Consider the following 15,300-nt stretch of genomic DNA (forward strand, 5'->3'; position numbering starts at 1 on the left):
ATCCTTTCTAATCCAGACGCGCTTTGGGCTAGAGTTTTAAAGAGCAAGTATAAAGTTCAGTCTGATTTGGTTCCTAATATTTCTGCTACTCGGAATAGCTCCTCTCTTTGGAAAGCAATTGTTTCGTCTTGGCCTGTGATATTACAGCATTCCAGAATTTTGCTAGGTAATGGAAATTCTACTCATTTTTGGGATGACCCGTGGGTTCCGGGTTGTGGTGCACTCTCATCCTATGCTGCTATTTCTGATCCCTCTCAGATAAATCATCAGCTAATGGTCTCTGATCTTGTCTCATCCTCCGGAAGTTGGATGTGGGGGGCTTTCCAGCATAGTCTTCCCGATCACGTCAATGCTCGTATTAATAACATCCTTCCTCCTTCGGATGTTAATGGTCATGACCGAATTTTGTGGACAAGGACATCTGATGGGAGTTTTTCGCTGAAGTCCGCTTATATGGCCATATCCAGGGGTAACGAGGAATCTACCAATTTACCTTGGAATCGCGTTTGGCAGTGGCATGGACCTGAACGGATTCGTACGTTCCTTTGGCTGTTGTTAGGAGATAAAATTTTGACAAATGAAAGGCGTTGCAGACGGCACATGGCGGGTTCAGATATATGTCATCTGTGCAATTGTTTTACGGAAACTTCCTTACATGCGGTTAGAGATTGTATTGCAGCAAAAAAAGTGTGGGAGATTGCAGTTAAGCGAGAGGCTTGGGAGGATTTTTTCTCTCTTAATCTTCAGCAATGGGTGTTGTCCAATATCTCTGAGGATCGTAATTGGTCCAATTTGCCATCATGGCCTCTTCTGTTTGGTATCATTTCCTGTTTCATTTGGCAAGCTAGGAATAAGAAAATTTTTCAGGGATCTTCTGTTCCTGCTTATGGCACTTTTAGAGCTGCTATGGTCTATGGTGAAGATTTTTCTTGGTCAGAAAGCACGCTTCGGGTTGCTGGTCTTGAGACTAACTCGAATAAAGAGAAATTAGTTTCTTGGGTTTTTCCTTCGGACCCTTGGGTTAAGCTCAATGTGGATGGGTCAAGTATGAATAATGGAGAAGCTTCTGCTTGTGGGGGTGTATTTAGGAATGCTAGTGGAAGGTGGCTTGTTGGCTTTTGTAAAAATCTTGGCTGTGGTAATGTTTTGTTAGCAGAACTTTGGGGTTGTCTCCTTGGGCTTGAGATTGCATGGAGGAAAGGTTTCCGTTTTGTCTGGCTTGAAGGTGATTCCTTAGTAGCCCAGTTTTTCATAAGAGAAGGGTGCAGCTCTGATCATCCAGCCTCTAACTTGGTCTTGCGCATAAGGAATATGCTGGATTGGAATTGGAGGGTTAGAATTTCCCATATTCATAGGGAAGGGAATGGGGTTGCCGATTGGATGGCCTCTTTTGCCTACTCCTTTGATTGGTCTTTACAAGAGTTTGACTCGCCTCCTTCTGGTTGTCGTGACAAACTTGAAAGGGACTATGTAGGAGTAGTTTGGTCTAGGAGGTGTTCCTAGTTTCTTTTTTTGTTTTTCTATTTCCTGTTTGCTTTTCAAAAGGAACAATTGAAACAATTGCACGAAACTCATATCCGAGCCCAAAACTTTAACTATAAATAGAGGCTAGCATAACCAAACCAATTCACTTTTCAACATTTCCCCTCTACTCTTCTTCTCCTCTACTCTCTCTCTCCTTACTTCAAATTTTTTTTATTATTATTATCTTCCTTTGTTACCAAACGGAGACCAGATAATCCTAATCCCTAGAGAGTTGTAGGTTATATTTATGTAATTTGGTAGATTAATCCTAATTCCTAGAGAGTAATATGGTAGCTTGATATGAGTCTTGTTTGATGTAATCCCGATGTTTAGGGCACCATAGATTTGTTTTATATAAAATTATTATATGAAATTTTATTGGGTGTGTCCTAATCCTTTAGGTTTAATAAATTAATTTTATATGATATTTTGTTTAATGTTATGTTGACCTTTAGGAAATAATATATTAGTTTTATATGAAATTTATTATATATAGTCCTAACCTTTAGTTAATCGTAAGGTAGTTATATATGAATTTTATTGGAAATTTTATTGGGTTTTAGCCCCTAGAAAATAACATGATTAATTATATGATTATTTTTGGGGAATAATTCAAATTTTTGAAAATTATGATTATGGTATCTTTGGGAAGATTAATTATGTGTCATATATGTGTGATATGGATCCTTAATTGTGAAAATTATGATTTTGATAGCTTGAAAAATTATGATAATTGATGTGATGAGTGGATTTGGGCTTTCTGTGATAGATGTTGAATTTTGAGTTATGATATTCTTGAATAAATTGGAAAAAATTATGATGAAGGATAATTGATATGATAGATGTTGGAAAATTGTGATGATGTATAATTCATATGATTTAGACCTTAATTTTTATAAATGTTGGAAAATTATAGATATTTGAAAAATTATGATGCTCTTGAGCAACAAAGATAATACTTAAAGAATAAATATTTCAAATATAGTAATTGCGACAAGATTGAATTTTTCCTGATTGTGTGTGATTGAAATAAATTAACGGTGGGAGGATAGTTTTGGGATGGTACCTCCTAAAGTGATGAACACAACCTTTGTACTTTATGCCTCCGCTATATTTATACGATGTGAGCAGATAATATTTGTTCTTCCCAAAGTGGTGTCTGGCAGGATTTCTCGGGATACTAGTAGCAACTTTGGGAAGAGGTGTGCACACTAGGAAGAGATGTTTTGATTATGCCAATTTGATTATTTGTAACTGGCAGGATTTTCTGGGTTACAGATTAGACTGGCAGGGTTTCTCGGGTCTACCATGGTTCTCTTCCCACTAAGTACACTAAATGAACTTAATAAAGATAAATAATATATGATGGAATTGATATTAATTTGATTATTATTTTATATATATTGATATTTGATTTGATTAATGTGGAATTGATATTGATTTGATCACTATTTGCTTATATATATTGATATTTGATTTAATTTGATTATTAATTACATTAATTGTATTTTGATTGGGATTACCAGCTTTGCTGACTTTTGTGTTTGTTTGACTGCAATGATCCTTCGGGGGAGCAGAGTTTCAGTGAAACAAGTTCCAAAGGATCGGGCTAGCAGTGGGTAGTAAGGATAACGACTCAGAATTTCTAGCTAGTCATAAATATTATGTATAAAAATGTAGTCTTAGATTTTATTTGAATGTAATAGAGTTAGTCTTGCACTTGTCCCTGTACAGGTGAGGTGGTTACATTTCCCTAAATTAATTTTAGATTAGCTTCCGCAATATTTCTATTATCATAATTAATATAAAACGTGAATTTTGAAATTTATTTATTATAAGAATATTTTATAAATTGTTAGAAATTTGGAGTGTTACACGCCAAAAGAGAAAAGACTACTATTGGATCATTGTCAATAGAGTGAAAACCATCGTGGATGTCGGCCCTTGAAGATAGTGACAATGTTACGAGTCCCACATTGATTGTATAAGCAATTAATGTAGTCTTTATAATGTTTTAGATACTCTCATCTTTTGAGTTAGCTTTTGGAATAATGACGTCAGAGTCCCTTGCATCCATTGCAATTATGAGTTGTTATTATGCCAAATATTGAGTCACCATTAGATACTCAAACCGTAACTTGCCTCTAGAAGCACCTCTATCAAATCTAATTCTTTAACACAAACAATTCAATACTGATTTTATTCTTTAAGGTGGAATGCATTCGTGAGGAATTAAGGTGCCATCCAATAACTTGTAAAGGACCGGGTGCAAGTACTTTTCTTATTTAATACGATCAAAGAAGCTTATAGTTCATACACCTTTCTCTTCACAAAATATTCTTATTAGTTTAAGTGGTTGCATGTAAAAAAATCAATAAATTTTACATTCATGCACCTTTCCTCTCGCTTTAATTTTTTTAGTTCATAACACAAAGTGTGTAATAAAATATTGTAAAATTTATATAAAAAAATTTATAAAAATTGCAAGAAAATAAAAAGTGGTTTTCTTTTCAAGCAAAGTAGCCGCCGCCCCAAAGAAATTTCAAACTTTAATGAGTTTATTCATTTAATAAAGGAGGAATTGATGGGAGTTGGTGATGACTGGGGACTGAGGAGCCTAATAATATAATATTTAAATATCCCAATTATATATAATGTGCATGCGAACGCTTTGTGGTGACTGGGGACTAGTGACTAGTGTTGTCATTACTGGCTTCGTAAGCAGAGGGAATAAAGAAAGAAAGAAAGAAGTGAAAAATGAGCAGCAGCGCGGGAAAGGTGGTGTGTGTAACCGGTGCTTCCGGTTATATAGCTTCATGGATCGTTAAATTTCTTCTTCATCGCGGTTACACTGTCAAAGCCACTGTTCGCGACACAAGTCTGTTTTCTTTCTTTTAATTATTATTATTATTTGGTTCTCTTGTTTGTGATTATTGATTGATATGATATAGTTCTTCTGGCCATAATCGTTTGTGTATTATTATATGGAAAAGTGTTTATCCTATTTTAAATGACACAACTTATATCATTTTACTAGGTGGGATTCACGTCTTTAAATTTTTTTTCACTCTCTCTCCTCTTTTATCTATCTCTTTCTCTCACTTAAAATGACATAATTTTACATCCTTTAAAATGATACACATTTTTCCCTTATTAGATTAGATTTCTAAAATTAAAAGATTAATTGTGTCCAGATGATCCCAAAAAGATCCAGCACTTGCTTAACCTTGATGGTGCTAAGGAGAGATTGCACTTGTTTAAGGCAAATCTTCTAGAAGAAGGTTCCTTTGACTCCGTTGTTCAAGGTTGTCATGGTGTTTTTCATACTGCATCTCCCTTTTATCATGATGTCAAGGACCCGCAGGTTCATTTCCGCATTAGTTTACATTTTATTTATAATTCTTCGATGTATGTGTTTTGTTTTTTTTTTTCATGACACGACAGTGGAGTTTACTGTTTTTCTTATTTTTTTAAATTAAATTTCAGGTTGAATTATTAGATCCAGCTGTGAAGGGAACTCTGAATGTTCTTCAATCATGTGTTAAATCGCCTTCTCTGAAACGCGTTGTTTTAACCTCTTCTACTGCTGCAGTTACATATAGTGGAAAGCCTCGAACTCCCGATCTAGTAGTTGATGAGACTTGGTTTTCAAATCCTGATTTGTGTAAGGAATCAAAGGTTTGTTACGTTTTCCCTTAGAATCATTCTTTTGTTCAGAGTCTACTTGGCAAAACGATAGTACTACCAATATTTTTCATAAGTTTTTTCAAGTAAAAACATGTTTGAAAAGTTGTGCTAAAGTAGAGCAGTTAATCCTGTCAATTGAGCTTACGACATCAGTCTCGTTAGTGTGCATGACAAAATTGGCTTTCACGTCAGATTTTCAGTTCAGTCCCCTCAAAAATATTAACAACATTAATTAATATGAAAGATACTATTCTAGCACTACTCCCGTTCGTTGTATTGATGGGACTAGTTTTGCCCAAAAAATTTTACTCCTAAGAAAGAAGTATAGAAGAAGATTTGATGGAAACATTTCAAATAACATTTTTGGGTAATGAATTTCTCATATTGCATAAGAGGAGGATAAATTTCCACTCACTCATCGATCCACGTGCTTCTACTTTTTTTGGTTTGTTTTTTTCTCTCTCATAATGGGTCTCACTTTGGTTGAGTGTGCATAAGAAAAGTTTTTGATTCCTATCACATGAGAAATATAAAGCCCAATATTTTTAGTCAAGTTTTCTTGACATTTATTCACATCCACTATTTTAAATATTTTATTACCTATTATCATATATCTCTATATTTTTTCCTACATCAGCTTTCCTTCTCTGCTCTACTGACAAGTCATAAATATGAGAAGTATAATTATAGGGGTTTGATTTTCTCATGTTGCATGAGAATTGAATTCTCATGTTGTGACTCAACAAGTGGTGGACCCCACATTTATTAAAAAGAAAAAGAGAAAAGAAAAACTTTGCACGCAAATCGAAAGGTCAAAACATGAGAATTGAATTCTCGTGTAACATAAGAAAATGTTTTTCCATAATTATATACCTCGCTCGATGAAACGCTATCATAAACTTCATTTTCCATAAACCATAATCTCGACAAAAAAATATATATTATTAATTACTATATATTATTTAATTAATTAGTACAATACATAAGAATATGTCTCCTTGCTAGTACGGTCGTTTTTCCGAGTCTACTTATTATATGCTAGTCAAATCCTATCATGCAACTAAAATAAAGTTGAGAAAAACCGAAATTTAAATATACTATTAACCACACTAATTGGCCAGGTAACTGAAAACCAATAGAAGTCTCTCCATACTATACGACGGTGATTAATTAAATAATAACTCATTTTCCTAGACATTAACAATGTAATTAATTTTATCTTGATTCTGTGGGTCAAGAGAGCAATAAATGTGCCAATTGAAGTAACACAAGATTTACGTGAAAAATCTAATTGGAAAAAACTACATACAAGATCAAAGAAGATTTTCACTATGTGGAAGAAATTACACCTCTCTACAATACAAGGAGAGACCAATATCACTCTCTCTTATAGTAGGAGTCAAAATAACACTTTTCTCTCTAAATGGGAATACTAAGATAACACTCTCTTCTACTACTAGGACAAGGGACATATTCAGAAAAATGGGAAGATAAATGACTCATATGATCTATGATTCCTGGATCCAGTATCCAGGAGTTAGATAGGATTGTCTTAGAGGCACTTAGTCCCATTGAGACTGAAGACTTACCTGAGCATGCAATGGAGCAACTACCTTTGGGCTTTTCTAGACTGTTGATGAAGGCTCTTATCCTTTGTGCTTTATGCTACCTTGTCAACATTCTTGCCATTTCATATTTATGTTTTCAGATGTGGTATGTGCTTTCAAAGACTCTGGCTGAAGATGCTGCCTGGAAATTTGCGAAAGAAAACAACATTGACATGGTTACTATTAACCCAGCAATGGTAATCGGGCCTCTCTTGCAACCAGTCCTTAACACTAGTGCTGCTTCAGTTTTAAACATAGTTAACGGTAATTGTTATTTACATGTTATATTGTACAGATGTCTATTATCTGCTTTGTCTGCATCTGGATTACATGTTTTTGAACTCAACTTCTTTTTCTGTATCAAGCAAAATGAAAAGGGAAATAAAAAATATAAAAATGAAAATGAAAATAGAACAAGAAAATGAGGGTTATTATAAGTACAATCCAATAGTACATTGAAGAAATGCGCATTTTAAAATTGTAACAGTTATTGTTGATCTGGAAGAGAGTATACTCCCTTTTTATGTCTAGCTTGATTATTGTCTAATATTTTTTTGGAAAAAGTTCACCAATGCCCCTGTGGTTTACTTTAGAATCACTTATGCCCCTGTGGTTTTTTTCTTATCACATATGCCCATGTGGTTTGTAAAAGGGTATGTTTTTTATCACATATACCCCTGTGGTTTCTTATTTTTTACAAAGCACAGGGGCATATGTGATAGAAAAAAAACCACAGGGGCATAAATGATTCTGAAGTAAACCACAGGGGCATCGGTGAACTTTTCCCTATTTTTTTAAAATGTCATCGATTATTTTCAATGTCATTGGTTGGTTATTGAGGTATTTAACTGTTATATTAATGAATATTAGCGGTGCCTATGTGCTTCAAATATATTCATTTTTCCACTGGACAAGATTTTGTCCTCTTTCATAATAGAAGAAACTCTTTCACTGCCATAATGCAGGTGCACAAACATTTCCAAATGCTTCTGTTGGATGGATCAATGTGAAAGATGTTGCAAACGCCCATATTCAGGCTTATGAGATTGCTTCAGCTAGTGGAAGATATTGTTTGGTTGAGAGAGTTGTTCATTACTCAGAAATTGTGAAGATTTTACGTGATCTGTACCCGACATTACAGCTTCCAGAGAAGTAAGTTTAATTATTTCCTTATCTTCAAGAATGCATATAATTTATATAAATATATATATATGAATGCTAATCCCCATTTGTTACCCCATTCTTTTAACGCTTTACTTGCCTGTTTGAAAACTCAATTCAGTGCTGCAATGAAAAAACTCAGCATCGATATTGAATTAATGTGGTTTATTTAATGCATATAGAAAAGAGCAAGGTTATACTTACAACCTTTTTTTCTTACAACCTCTTATGATCATATCTTATCACCTTTAGATTTCCGCCAATCAACGGTTATCATTTTAGCAAATTAAACTCATTAACTAATTATTAATTCACAACAAATGATAACCGTTGATTGACGAAAATCAACGGTGATAAGATATGGTTGTAAGATGTTGTAAAAAAAAAAGTTGTAAGTATAACCTTCCTCTATAGAAAATGCAATCAAGTAGAAAAGTGCAGAAAATAGTCAACAATTGAGAGGTCACTGAATGAATTTGAAAACAACCATTTCCTTATTTAAATCATTTAATGAAACTAATTCACTTTAATATAGGCTTATTAATTATGTTAAATTCAATATCTTCCTTATTTACAATATAAGCACTTAAAAATATTTCAAAGACTACAAATTGAGAACTTAATTTTCCTCTCTCTAAATGCAGTGCTGAACTTAAAAATGTTGTTTGGTGAAGGCTAGATTAATGGTTTATATTATATTTTCTTAGCACACCTCTCTCTGTTTTTTCCTCATTTTCTTGCCAAGTATTGTAGTTGGCATATTAACGGAAGAGTTTTATAGTTGGCAAATTAATGAAAGAGTTTTATAGTTGGAAAAGTTATTTTCCCTGAATGTTTGTAAAATTTTATTGTATGATTTTGAGCTAGCTAGTAGATACTTCATTATTTTGTGCCTTTTTATTTCAAAGAATAACTTTTAACTTTTTTTTGGTTTATGCTTTAGTAATTGCTTTCTGCACTATATTGTCATCTTAGATGATGGATATATTATTAAACATGTAGTATAGTTGAATAGGTTCAATAACCAAACCACTTTGTTTGAACCGGTTCGAAAATCAAAAGAACCGAATAGGTTTTTTTTCTTTAACTACTAGCATTTTAATATTTTTAATATTTTTTATTTTACTTTCTATCTTAGATCTTGTTCGGAAACAAAACCGGTTCTAAACCAATTTGCTTCCAAAACTAGTTCATAAAAAGTAAAATTGGTTCAGTTTGCCAAACGAAACACTAAAACCAATTTGGTTTTCAAACCAAACCATTGTTGAACTAAATCGAACTGGATCCACCCTTATACACATCTACCCTAACATCTGGCCTATTTGCTAGCCAAAATTTAGCTCCATATAACATTGTAAGCGTTATTGTTATTCTATAGAATTTTCCTTTTAGCTTGAGAGGAATTTTGCAATCATATAAAAATCTTGATTCCCTGCTCTGTTTCATCCATCCAGCTTTGATTCTATGGTTTATGACTCTTTGTCCTCATCAATCTTTCGCCCTTCTTACAAAATTGATCCCAAGATATCTAAAAACATCTTTCTTTGGTACCTTCTTTCCAAGCAAATACATAGAATCTTGATCTCTATCTCTTGTCGTTGCAAACTCACACTTTATATACTGAGTCTTACTCCAACTTAGTCTAAATCCTTTAGTCTACAACATGCCTCTCGACAATTCTATTTTTTTGTTAATACCATCTTTGGTCTCATCAATAAGCACAATGTCATATGCAAAGAGCATACATCATATTACCTCATCTTGGATATCTTTTGTTAGTTCATCTATACCTAGATCAAACAGATAAGGATTCAAAGTAGAACTTTGATGTACACCTACTTCTACTTTATGTACACCTACTGTAGTAGGAGATAACTTGATGTTTCATTTAAAGCCTTCACACAGTTAGTAACATTATCATTGATGGAGCTAGGGGGCGATTGCCCCATTTTCACTTTTCAAAAATGGCTACTAGCCTTGTTCATATGGTGATTGAGCAGTCCTGCTTAAAACCATCAATCATGTTATGAGAGTTATTTTATAGTTTTCTCCTAATTTTGTTGAAAGGTAATGTTTGAATTATTTTAGAAGATATAAAAATTTGAAATATATTGGAAAGATATAGAAAAAGTAAAGTTCAATAGAAAGTAGATTTAATCATAATAAAGTTGGTTTTGTGTTATAATCAATCTCAAATATATTTGATGACTACCTAAATATCAATATAAAATAAATAAATAAGATAAGAAGAATTGAATTAGGATTTGAAAAATTGGATAAAAAGACATGATAAAATTGGTTTTGTCTTCTAGTCAGTCTTAAATAGATTTGATTTCTATCCAAATAGCAATATATGATAAATAAATAAGATAAAACAACATTATTTGGATTTGAAAAATGAATACAAAGTAAAGTTTTGAACATGATAAAGTTGGTTGGAGCTTACAATCCCAAGTAAAGATGGGTAACAGAGGTTGTGGGTTGATGATTCGGTGGTGACATTAAGATAGTGGTGGTGGTTCTTGGAATGAAATTTGGTTGATGCTGGGTCAGAGAGCATTAAAATTGAAGGTTCTAAAATTCATGTCTTATATATATATATATATATATATATATATATATATATATATATATATATATATATATGTATATATATATATATATATATATATGGGGTAAACATTTCTACAGCAACTTTATATAAGCTTATCTACAGCTGCCATTTTTAACTATACCGGGAGAATAGAGTTATAACGTTAAAGTTGCTCTTTTCTCTCTCACCACGTCAGCAAAAAAGTTCTGAAAAGTAATTGAAGAGAGAGAAAAAAGAGCAACTTTAACGTTATAACTATATTCTCTCGGAAGAATATTGTTAAAAATGGCAGCTTTAGATAAGTTTATCTAAAGTTGCTGTAGAAATATTTTTGCCAATATATATATATATATATATATATGGCAAGATATTCTTACACTAGTGTAAGAATAAGAAGTCTTACATCAAATCTTGATCACTGATTTGTTCGCATCTACCGACTCAAATATCTAATAAATTAGAACCAACTGACCATATATATATATATATATATATATATATATATATATATATATATATATATATATAAGGAGAGATCTTTTAACTCCGGTGTAAGACTTAAAAGTTTTACTTCTTATCCTAACTGTTGATTTTCGTCCGTCAAACGATTATAGTTTACTTAGTTATACTAATTAATTAGTTATTAATTTCAAATAAATGACAATCGTTAAATGGACGGAAATCAACGGCTGAGATGAGAAGTAAGACTTCTAAGTCTTACACCAGAGTCAAAACATCCCTTCCTTTCAGTTATGCTAATTTATTAAGAACTCTTCATTTGAAATTCATCACTGAATTATGCATTCCTTAGTTAAGGCTAATTATGACAACTTTGCATGTCTAGGTCCACCAAATGTTGTTTCATATGTAAAAATCACAGGTTAATGGTTACTGTAACATGGGCCCTACATGACTCATCATTTCGTCAATATGTGTGTTTACAGATATAATTTAATACAATTCAAGTTTCTCTTACTTTGATTTTTCTAATTCTATTTTCGCTTTGTCAACATTGTTACCAGGTGTGCGGACGATAAGTCGTATGTGCCAACATATCAGGTTTCCAAAGAAAAGGCGAAGAGTTTGGGAATTGAATTTATTCCTTTGGAAGTGAGCCTCAAGGAGACTGTTGAAAGTTTGAAAGAAAAGAAGTTTACCAAGTTTTAATTTGTTATATCTCCTGGTGGAGTAAATATTTATAATCTGAACCTTGTTTAGTGGGAGGCGTGGTTTCTGATGCTCATGCTTGTGAAGGAATTTACTACGAAATAAGGCTTTAAATAAATCAAAACTAGTCAGTCATGGTTTGGTTTGTACTCGTGGCAGTACAGATAATAAAGTAAACCGGTATTAAGTTTATGGCATGCTGATCGAGATATATTTTGCATTACAGATGGTATTCTTGTTATATTAATTTACAATTCTTGAAAATGTCTGATGCAGGCCATTGGTTAAGTATTATATTAGTATCTGATCAAACCTACTCTTATTAATATGAAATTGCAGAATAGATAAATGGAGATAGCTCCTTACAAGGATAAAATGTAGAAAATAAAATTTAAAAATCTCAACTACCAGAGATCCTCAATTTCCCCATAAACCAATACTGAATTCATGCATAACGAAAACCTCACCTAAAATATTTATATATACTAATCCTAACTAATGATAACTAATAGGCTTGGATATTTATTTTCATCCCATCAATATTTCCTTTCTAAAACTCACATTGTCCTCAAGGTGATAATAGGTGGTGTGATAGAACTTCCACCGAGGTTCCATTGTTTGATGCATATAGATCTCATTGTGCTTAAGGCATAAGATTTGTCATTGGGTATATTTGTTCCTTCTTTCTACAAAATTCGATTGTCACATTTTCTACTCGTAGGCAAGCTTGTTGGAATTTGGAACAGTCCTGGAAATTTTTGTAGCACTTTCAAAACAGTTGACGACGATGCAACTTTTGTTAACTCAGCTGTCAAGTACCCCAATTCAGTATAATATCCTTTTGTTCTACTTTTCCATGCCTTACCCAATCGCTTGGCAGAAATCCAATACCTAGACAACTTAGGATTACCCCTAATTTCCACCATGTCCTCATCCCATGGTATACGTAACACCAATTCCCAAAAATTCACTTGAATGTCTCCTAAACTCTCTAACCACACATACCCCAAAATAGCATCCATTCCTCCTAAATTGAAAAAGAAAAAGTCTGGAATGATAGGCATACCGGGAAAAACAAATTGTAGTCCTCTGCAAACCCATGGATTTGTCATCCTTTTCTTCTTGCTTGAGTCGTTGGAAGTGGGATCCCCCTTTCCAATCTTGGCTGTTATTCATGGTCGAAGCCTTTCCCGGGTTTGTCATTGTCGTTTTCCCCAGAGCCTCCCCTTCATTTTGATTAGGATTTGTATCGATAATGCTAACCATAGACATTGGGTCACAAGCTGTTGGGTTTCCATTATTTTGGATTCTTGTTCCCAGATTATTAATTTAAGGCTCATTTTGACCTAGCCCAACTTGCATAAATCTGATTCCTAATGCATTACGGCCCAATTTTCTACCTCATAGCCTTCTTTTCCAACAGCCCACTTTATGTTGATCCACCCTTTGCACCCACATCTTCCTTTTTCCCACATCTACCACTGTGAGAGTCTCCTCCCCCATATCGTTCAAGAAAACTACCGTCATTACCTCGTCATCTGTGTGTTTCTACCTCCCAACCTGCTTTTCCAATAGCCCACTTCATATTGATCCACCCTTTGCACCCACATCTTCCTTCTTCCCAGATTTGCCACTATGAGAGTCTCATCCCTCATATCGTTCAAGAAAATTGTCGCCATTGCTCGTCATCTACGTGTTTCAATGGGGCAGATAACACCTCAAAGTTTTCCCTTACCTCTGCCTCAACCTCCTCATCTCCCTCTTGATATTCTTCATCTTCTTGCGCTTGTTGTTCTTCTTGGATATTTGTTTTCCCAGTTTTATTTGATCTAGCTTCTTCTTTATCTTTCGTTTCGTCTTCTTCTTTCTCTGATTCTTCTTTGTCTTTTTTTTTCTTTCTTCTGTGTCTTCTTATTCTTCATTCGATTCTGCTTCTGTTTCTTCTTTCTCTGCTGGTTCTGGATGCTCCGATTCTTCTTCTTCGTTTACCAAACAAATCTCAGGCAAATATTTACTTATAAACGCTTTGGTAAAATCCCACAAATTGGCATTAGGATTGAGACCATTCCAACACTTATACCAGTGGAGCGCACATCCTCTAAACCTACTCAGTGTTTGTGCCAATTGATCATCTTCTTCATCTATTTTCTTTTCTTGAAAATGTTGTTCCATAGCAATTTTCCATCCCCAAGCATCGTCTCCCTCTCTATAAAATTTTGGAACCACTGTAGATCTGTATTCCATTTTTTTTAATTCAAATCTGGACCAGAAAAGACCTCTAGGATCGAAGATGCTCTGATACCAAATTGATGGATCCTACTTTTTTTAATATAAAATTGCAGAAAAGATAAATGGAAACAAGCTCCTTACAATGATAAAATACAGAAAATAAACCTAGAAACTCAACTACCAGAGATCCCGAATTTTCTCGTAAGCCAATACTGAATTCATGCATAAAGAAAACCTCACTCAAAATATCTATATATATTATTCCTAACTAATGATAACTAATGGGCTTGGATATTTATTTACAGGCCCATCAATATCTCATATAGGGAGTTCAAATTCGATGGCTGATGTAAGGTCCTCGCTGGTAATGTGATATTATGAGATGCTAACATCTAATTCTAGTTTTATGGGGGTGGGGGGAAGCCTGATACAGTTTATTCATCCACTTAAAATGTCAACTGCAAATCTTTTCATTCTTTACAAAAATATATTTGTGATGAAGCTTCAGAATTCCTCCTTCGGGCAATCTTGTTTCTAAACCAAGCAGAGAACCTTTCTATCTTGTTCTTTTTGAAGTTCAAGCTGTTGGAAATCGATGCACACACAAATCGAAAAAAAAAAAGGAAGAGAAAAATTGACATAGTGATTGACCCTGGTTCACCCAATGTAGCTACGTCTGTACTATATTCATCTCACTGTCACTCATTACAAGTCACTCAATTTACAAGGGAATATAAATAGGATTTAGAAAATCCTAACATTAACTATTCATGGGCCTAAATTCAAACTACTAAGAAAAAGAAAATTACAATAAGACAAAGGCCCACAACAATACCAGACCTCTACGGGGTATGACTCATACTACCCATCCTGATGAGGGCCCTTATTGGCGCGGTCAGCAGAAAGGCAACCAGGGCCCCGTAGAGGCCTGGTACTATTATAGGCTTCTGACTTATTGTAATTTACTTTTTCTTAGTAGTTTGGGTTTGGGTTCATGAATAGCTACTGTTGGGATTTTCTAAATTCTATTTATATTTCCTAGTAAACTAAGTGACTTGTAATAAGGGGCACTGAGGTGATATATAGTACAAACAAGCTGGACGTAGCCTACATTGGGTGAACAAGGGTAGATCATTGTGTCAATTTCTCTCTTCCTTTTTTTCTTTTTTCTTTTTTGATTTGTGTGTGTGTCGATTTCCAACAATTGGTATCAAGAGCTTTGGTTCTGCGACCGGGGTTTCTATGACAGATTAGGGTTTCGCGATTTGGGTTTTTTTCTTGGCGTAGAGAAAACTGTGAAATTGATCTGTGAAGGATGTCTACTAAACAATC

General features: G+C 33.8%; 1 protein-coding gene across 1 annotated transcript; it reads left to right on the forward strand.

Annotated features, from left to right (window-relative positions):
- The first annotated feature begins 4,266 nt into the window (after nucleotides 1-4,266).
- On the forward strand, nucleotides 4,267-11,888 carry LOC133297006 (cinnamoyl-CoA reductase CAD2-like). The gene is made up of 6 exons (XM_061496052.1): nucleotides 4,267-4,402; nucleotides 4,719-4,888; nucleotides 5,011-5,202; nucleotides 6,920-7,082; nucleotides 7,784-7,970; nucleotides 11,595-11,888. The coding sequence occupies exons 1-6, from the start codon at nucleotides 4,282-4,284 to the stop codon at nucleotides 11,737-11,739; spliced, it is 978 nt and encodes a 325-aa protein (XP_061352036.1). The 5' UTR covers nucleotides 4,267-4,281; the 3' UTR covers nucleotides 11,740-11,888.
- Nucleotides 11,889-15,300: the final 3,412 nt, after the last annotated feature.

The sequence above is a fragment of the Gastrolobium bilobum genome, unplaced genomic scaffold (assembly GCF_033153095.1).
Source record: "Gastrolobium bilobum isolate Gb01-03AN ecotype WA unplaced genomic scaffold, APGP_CSIRO_Gbil_v1 utg70214, whole genome shotgun sequence".
NCBI lineage: Eukaryota > Viridiplantae > Streptophyta > Magnoliopsida > Fabales > Fabaceae > Gastrolobium > Gastrolobium bilobum.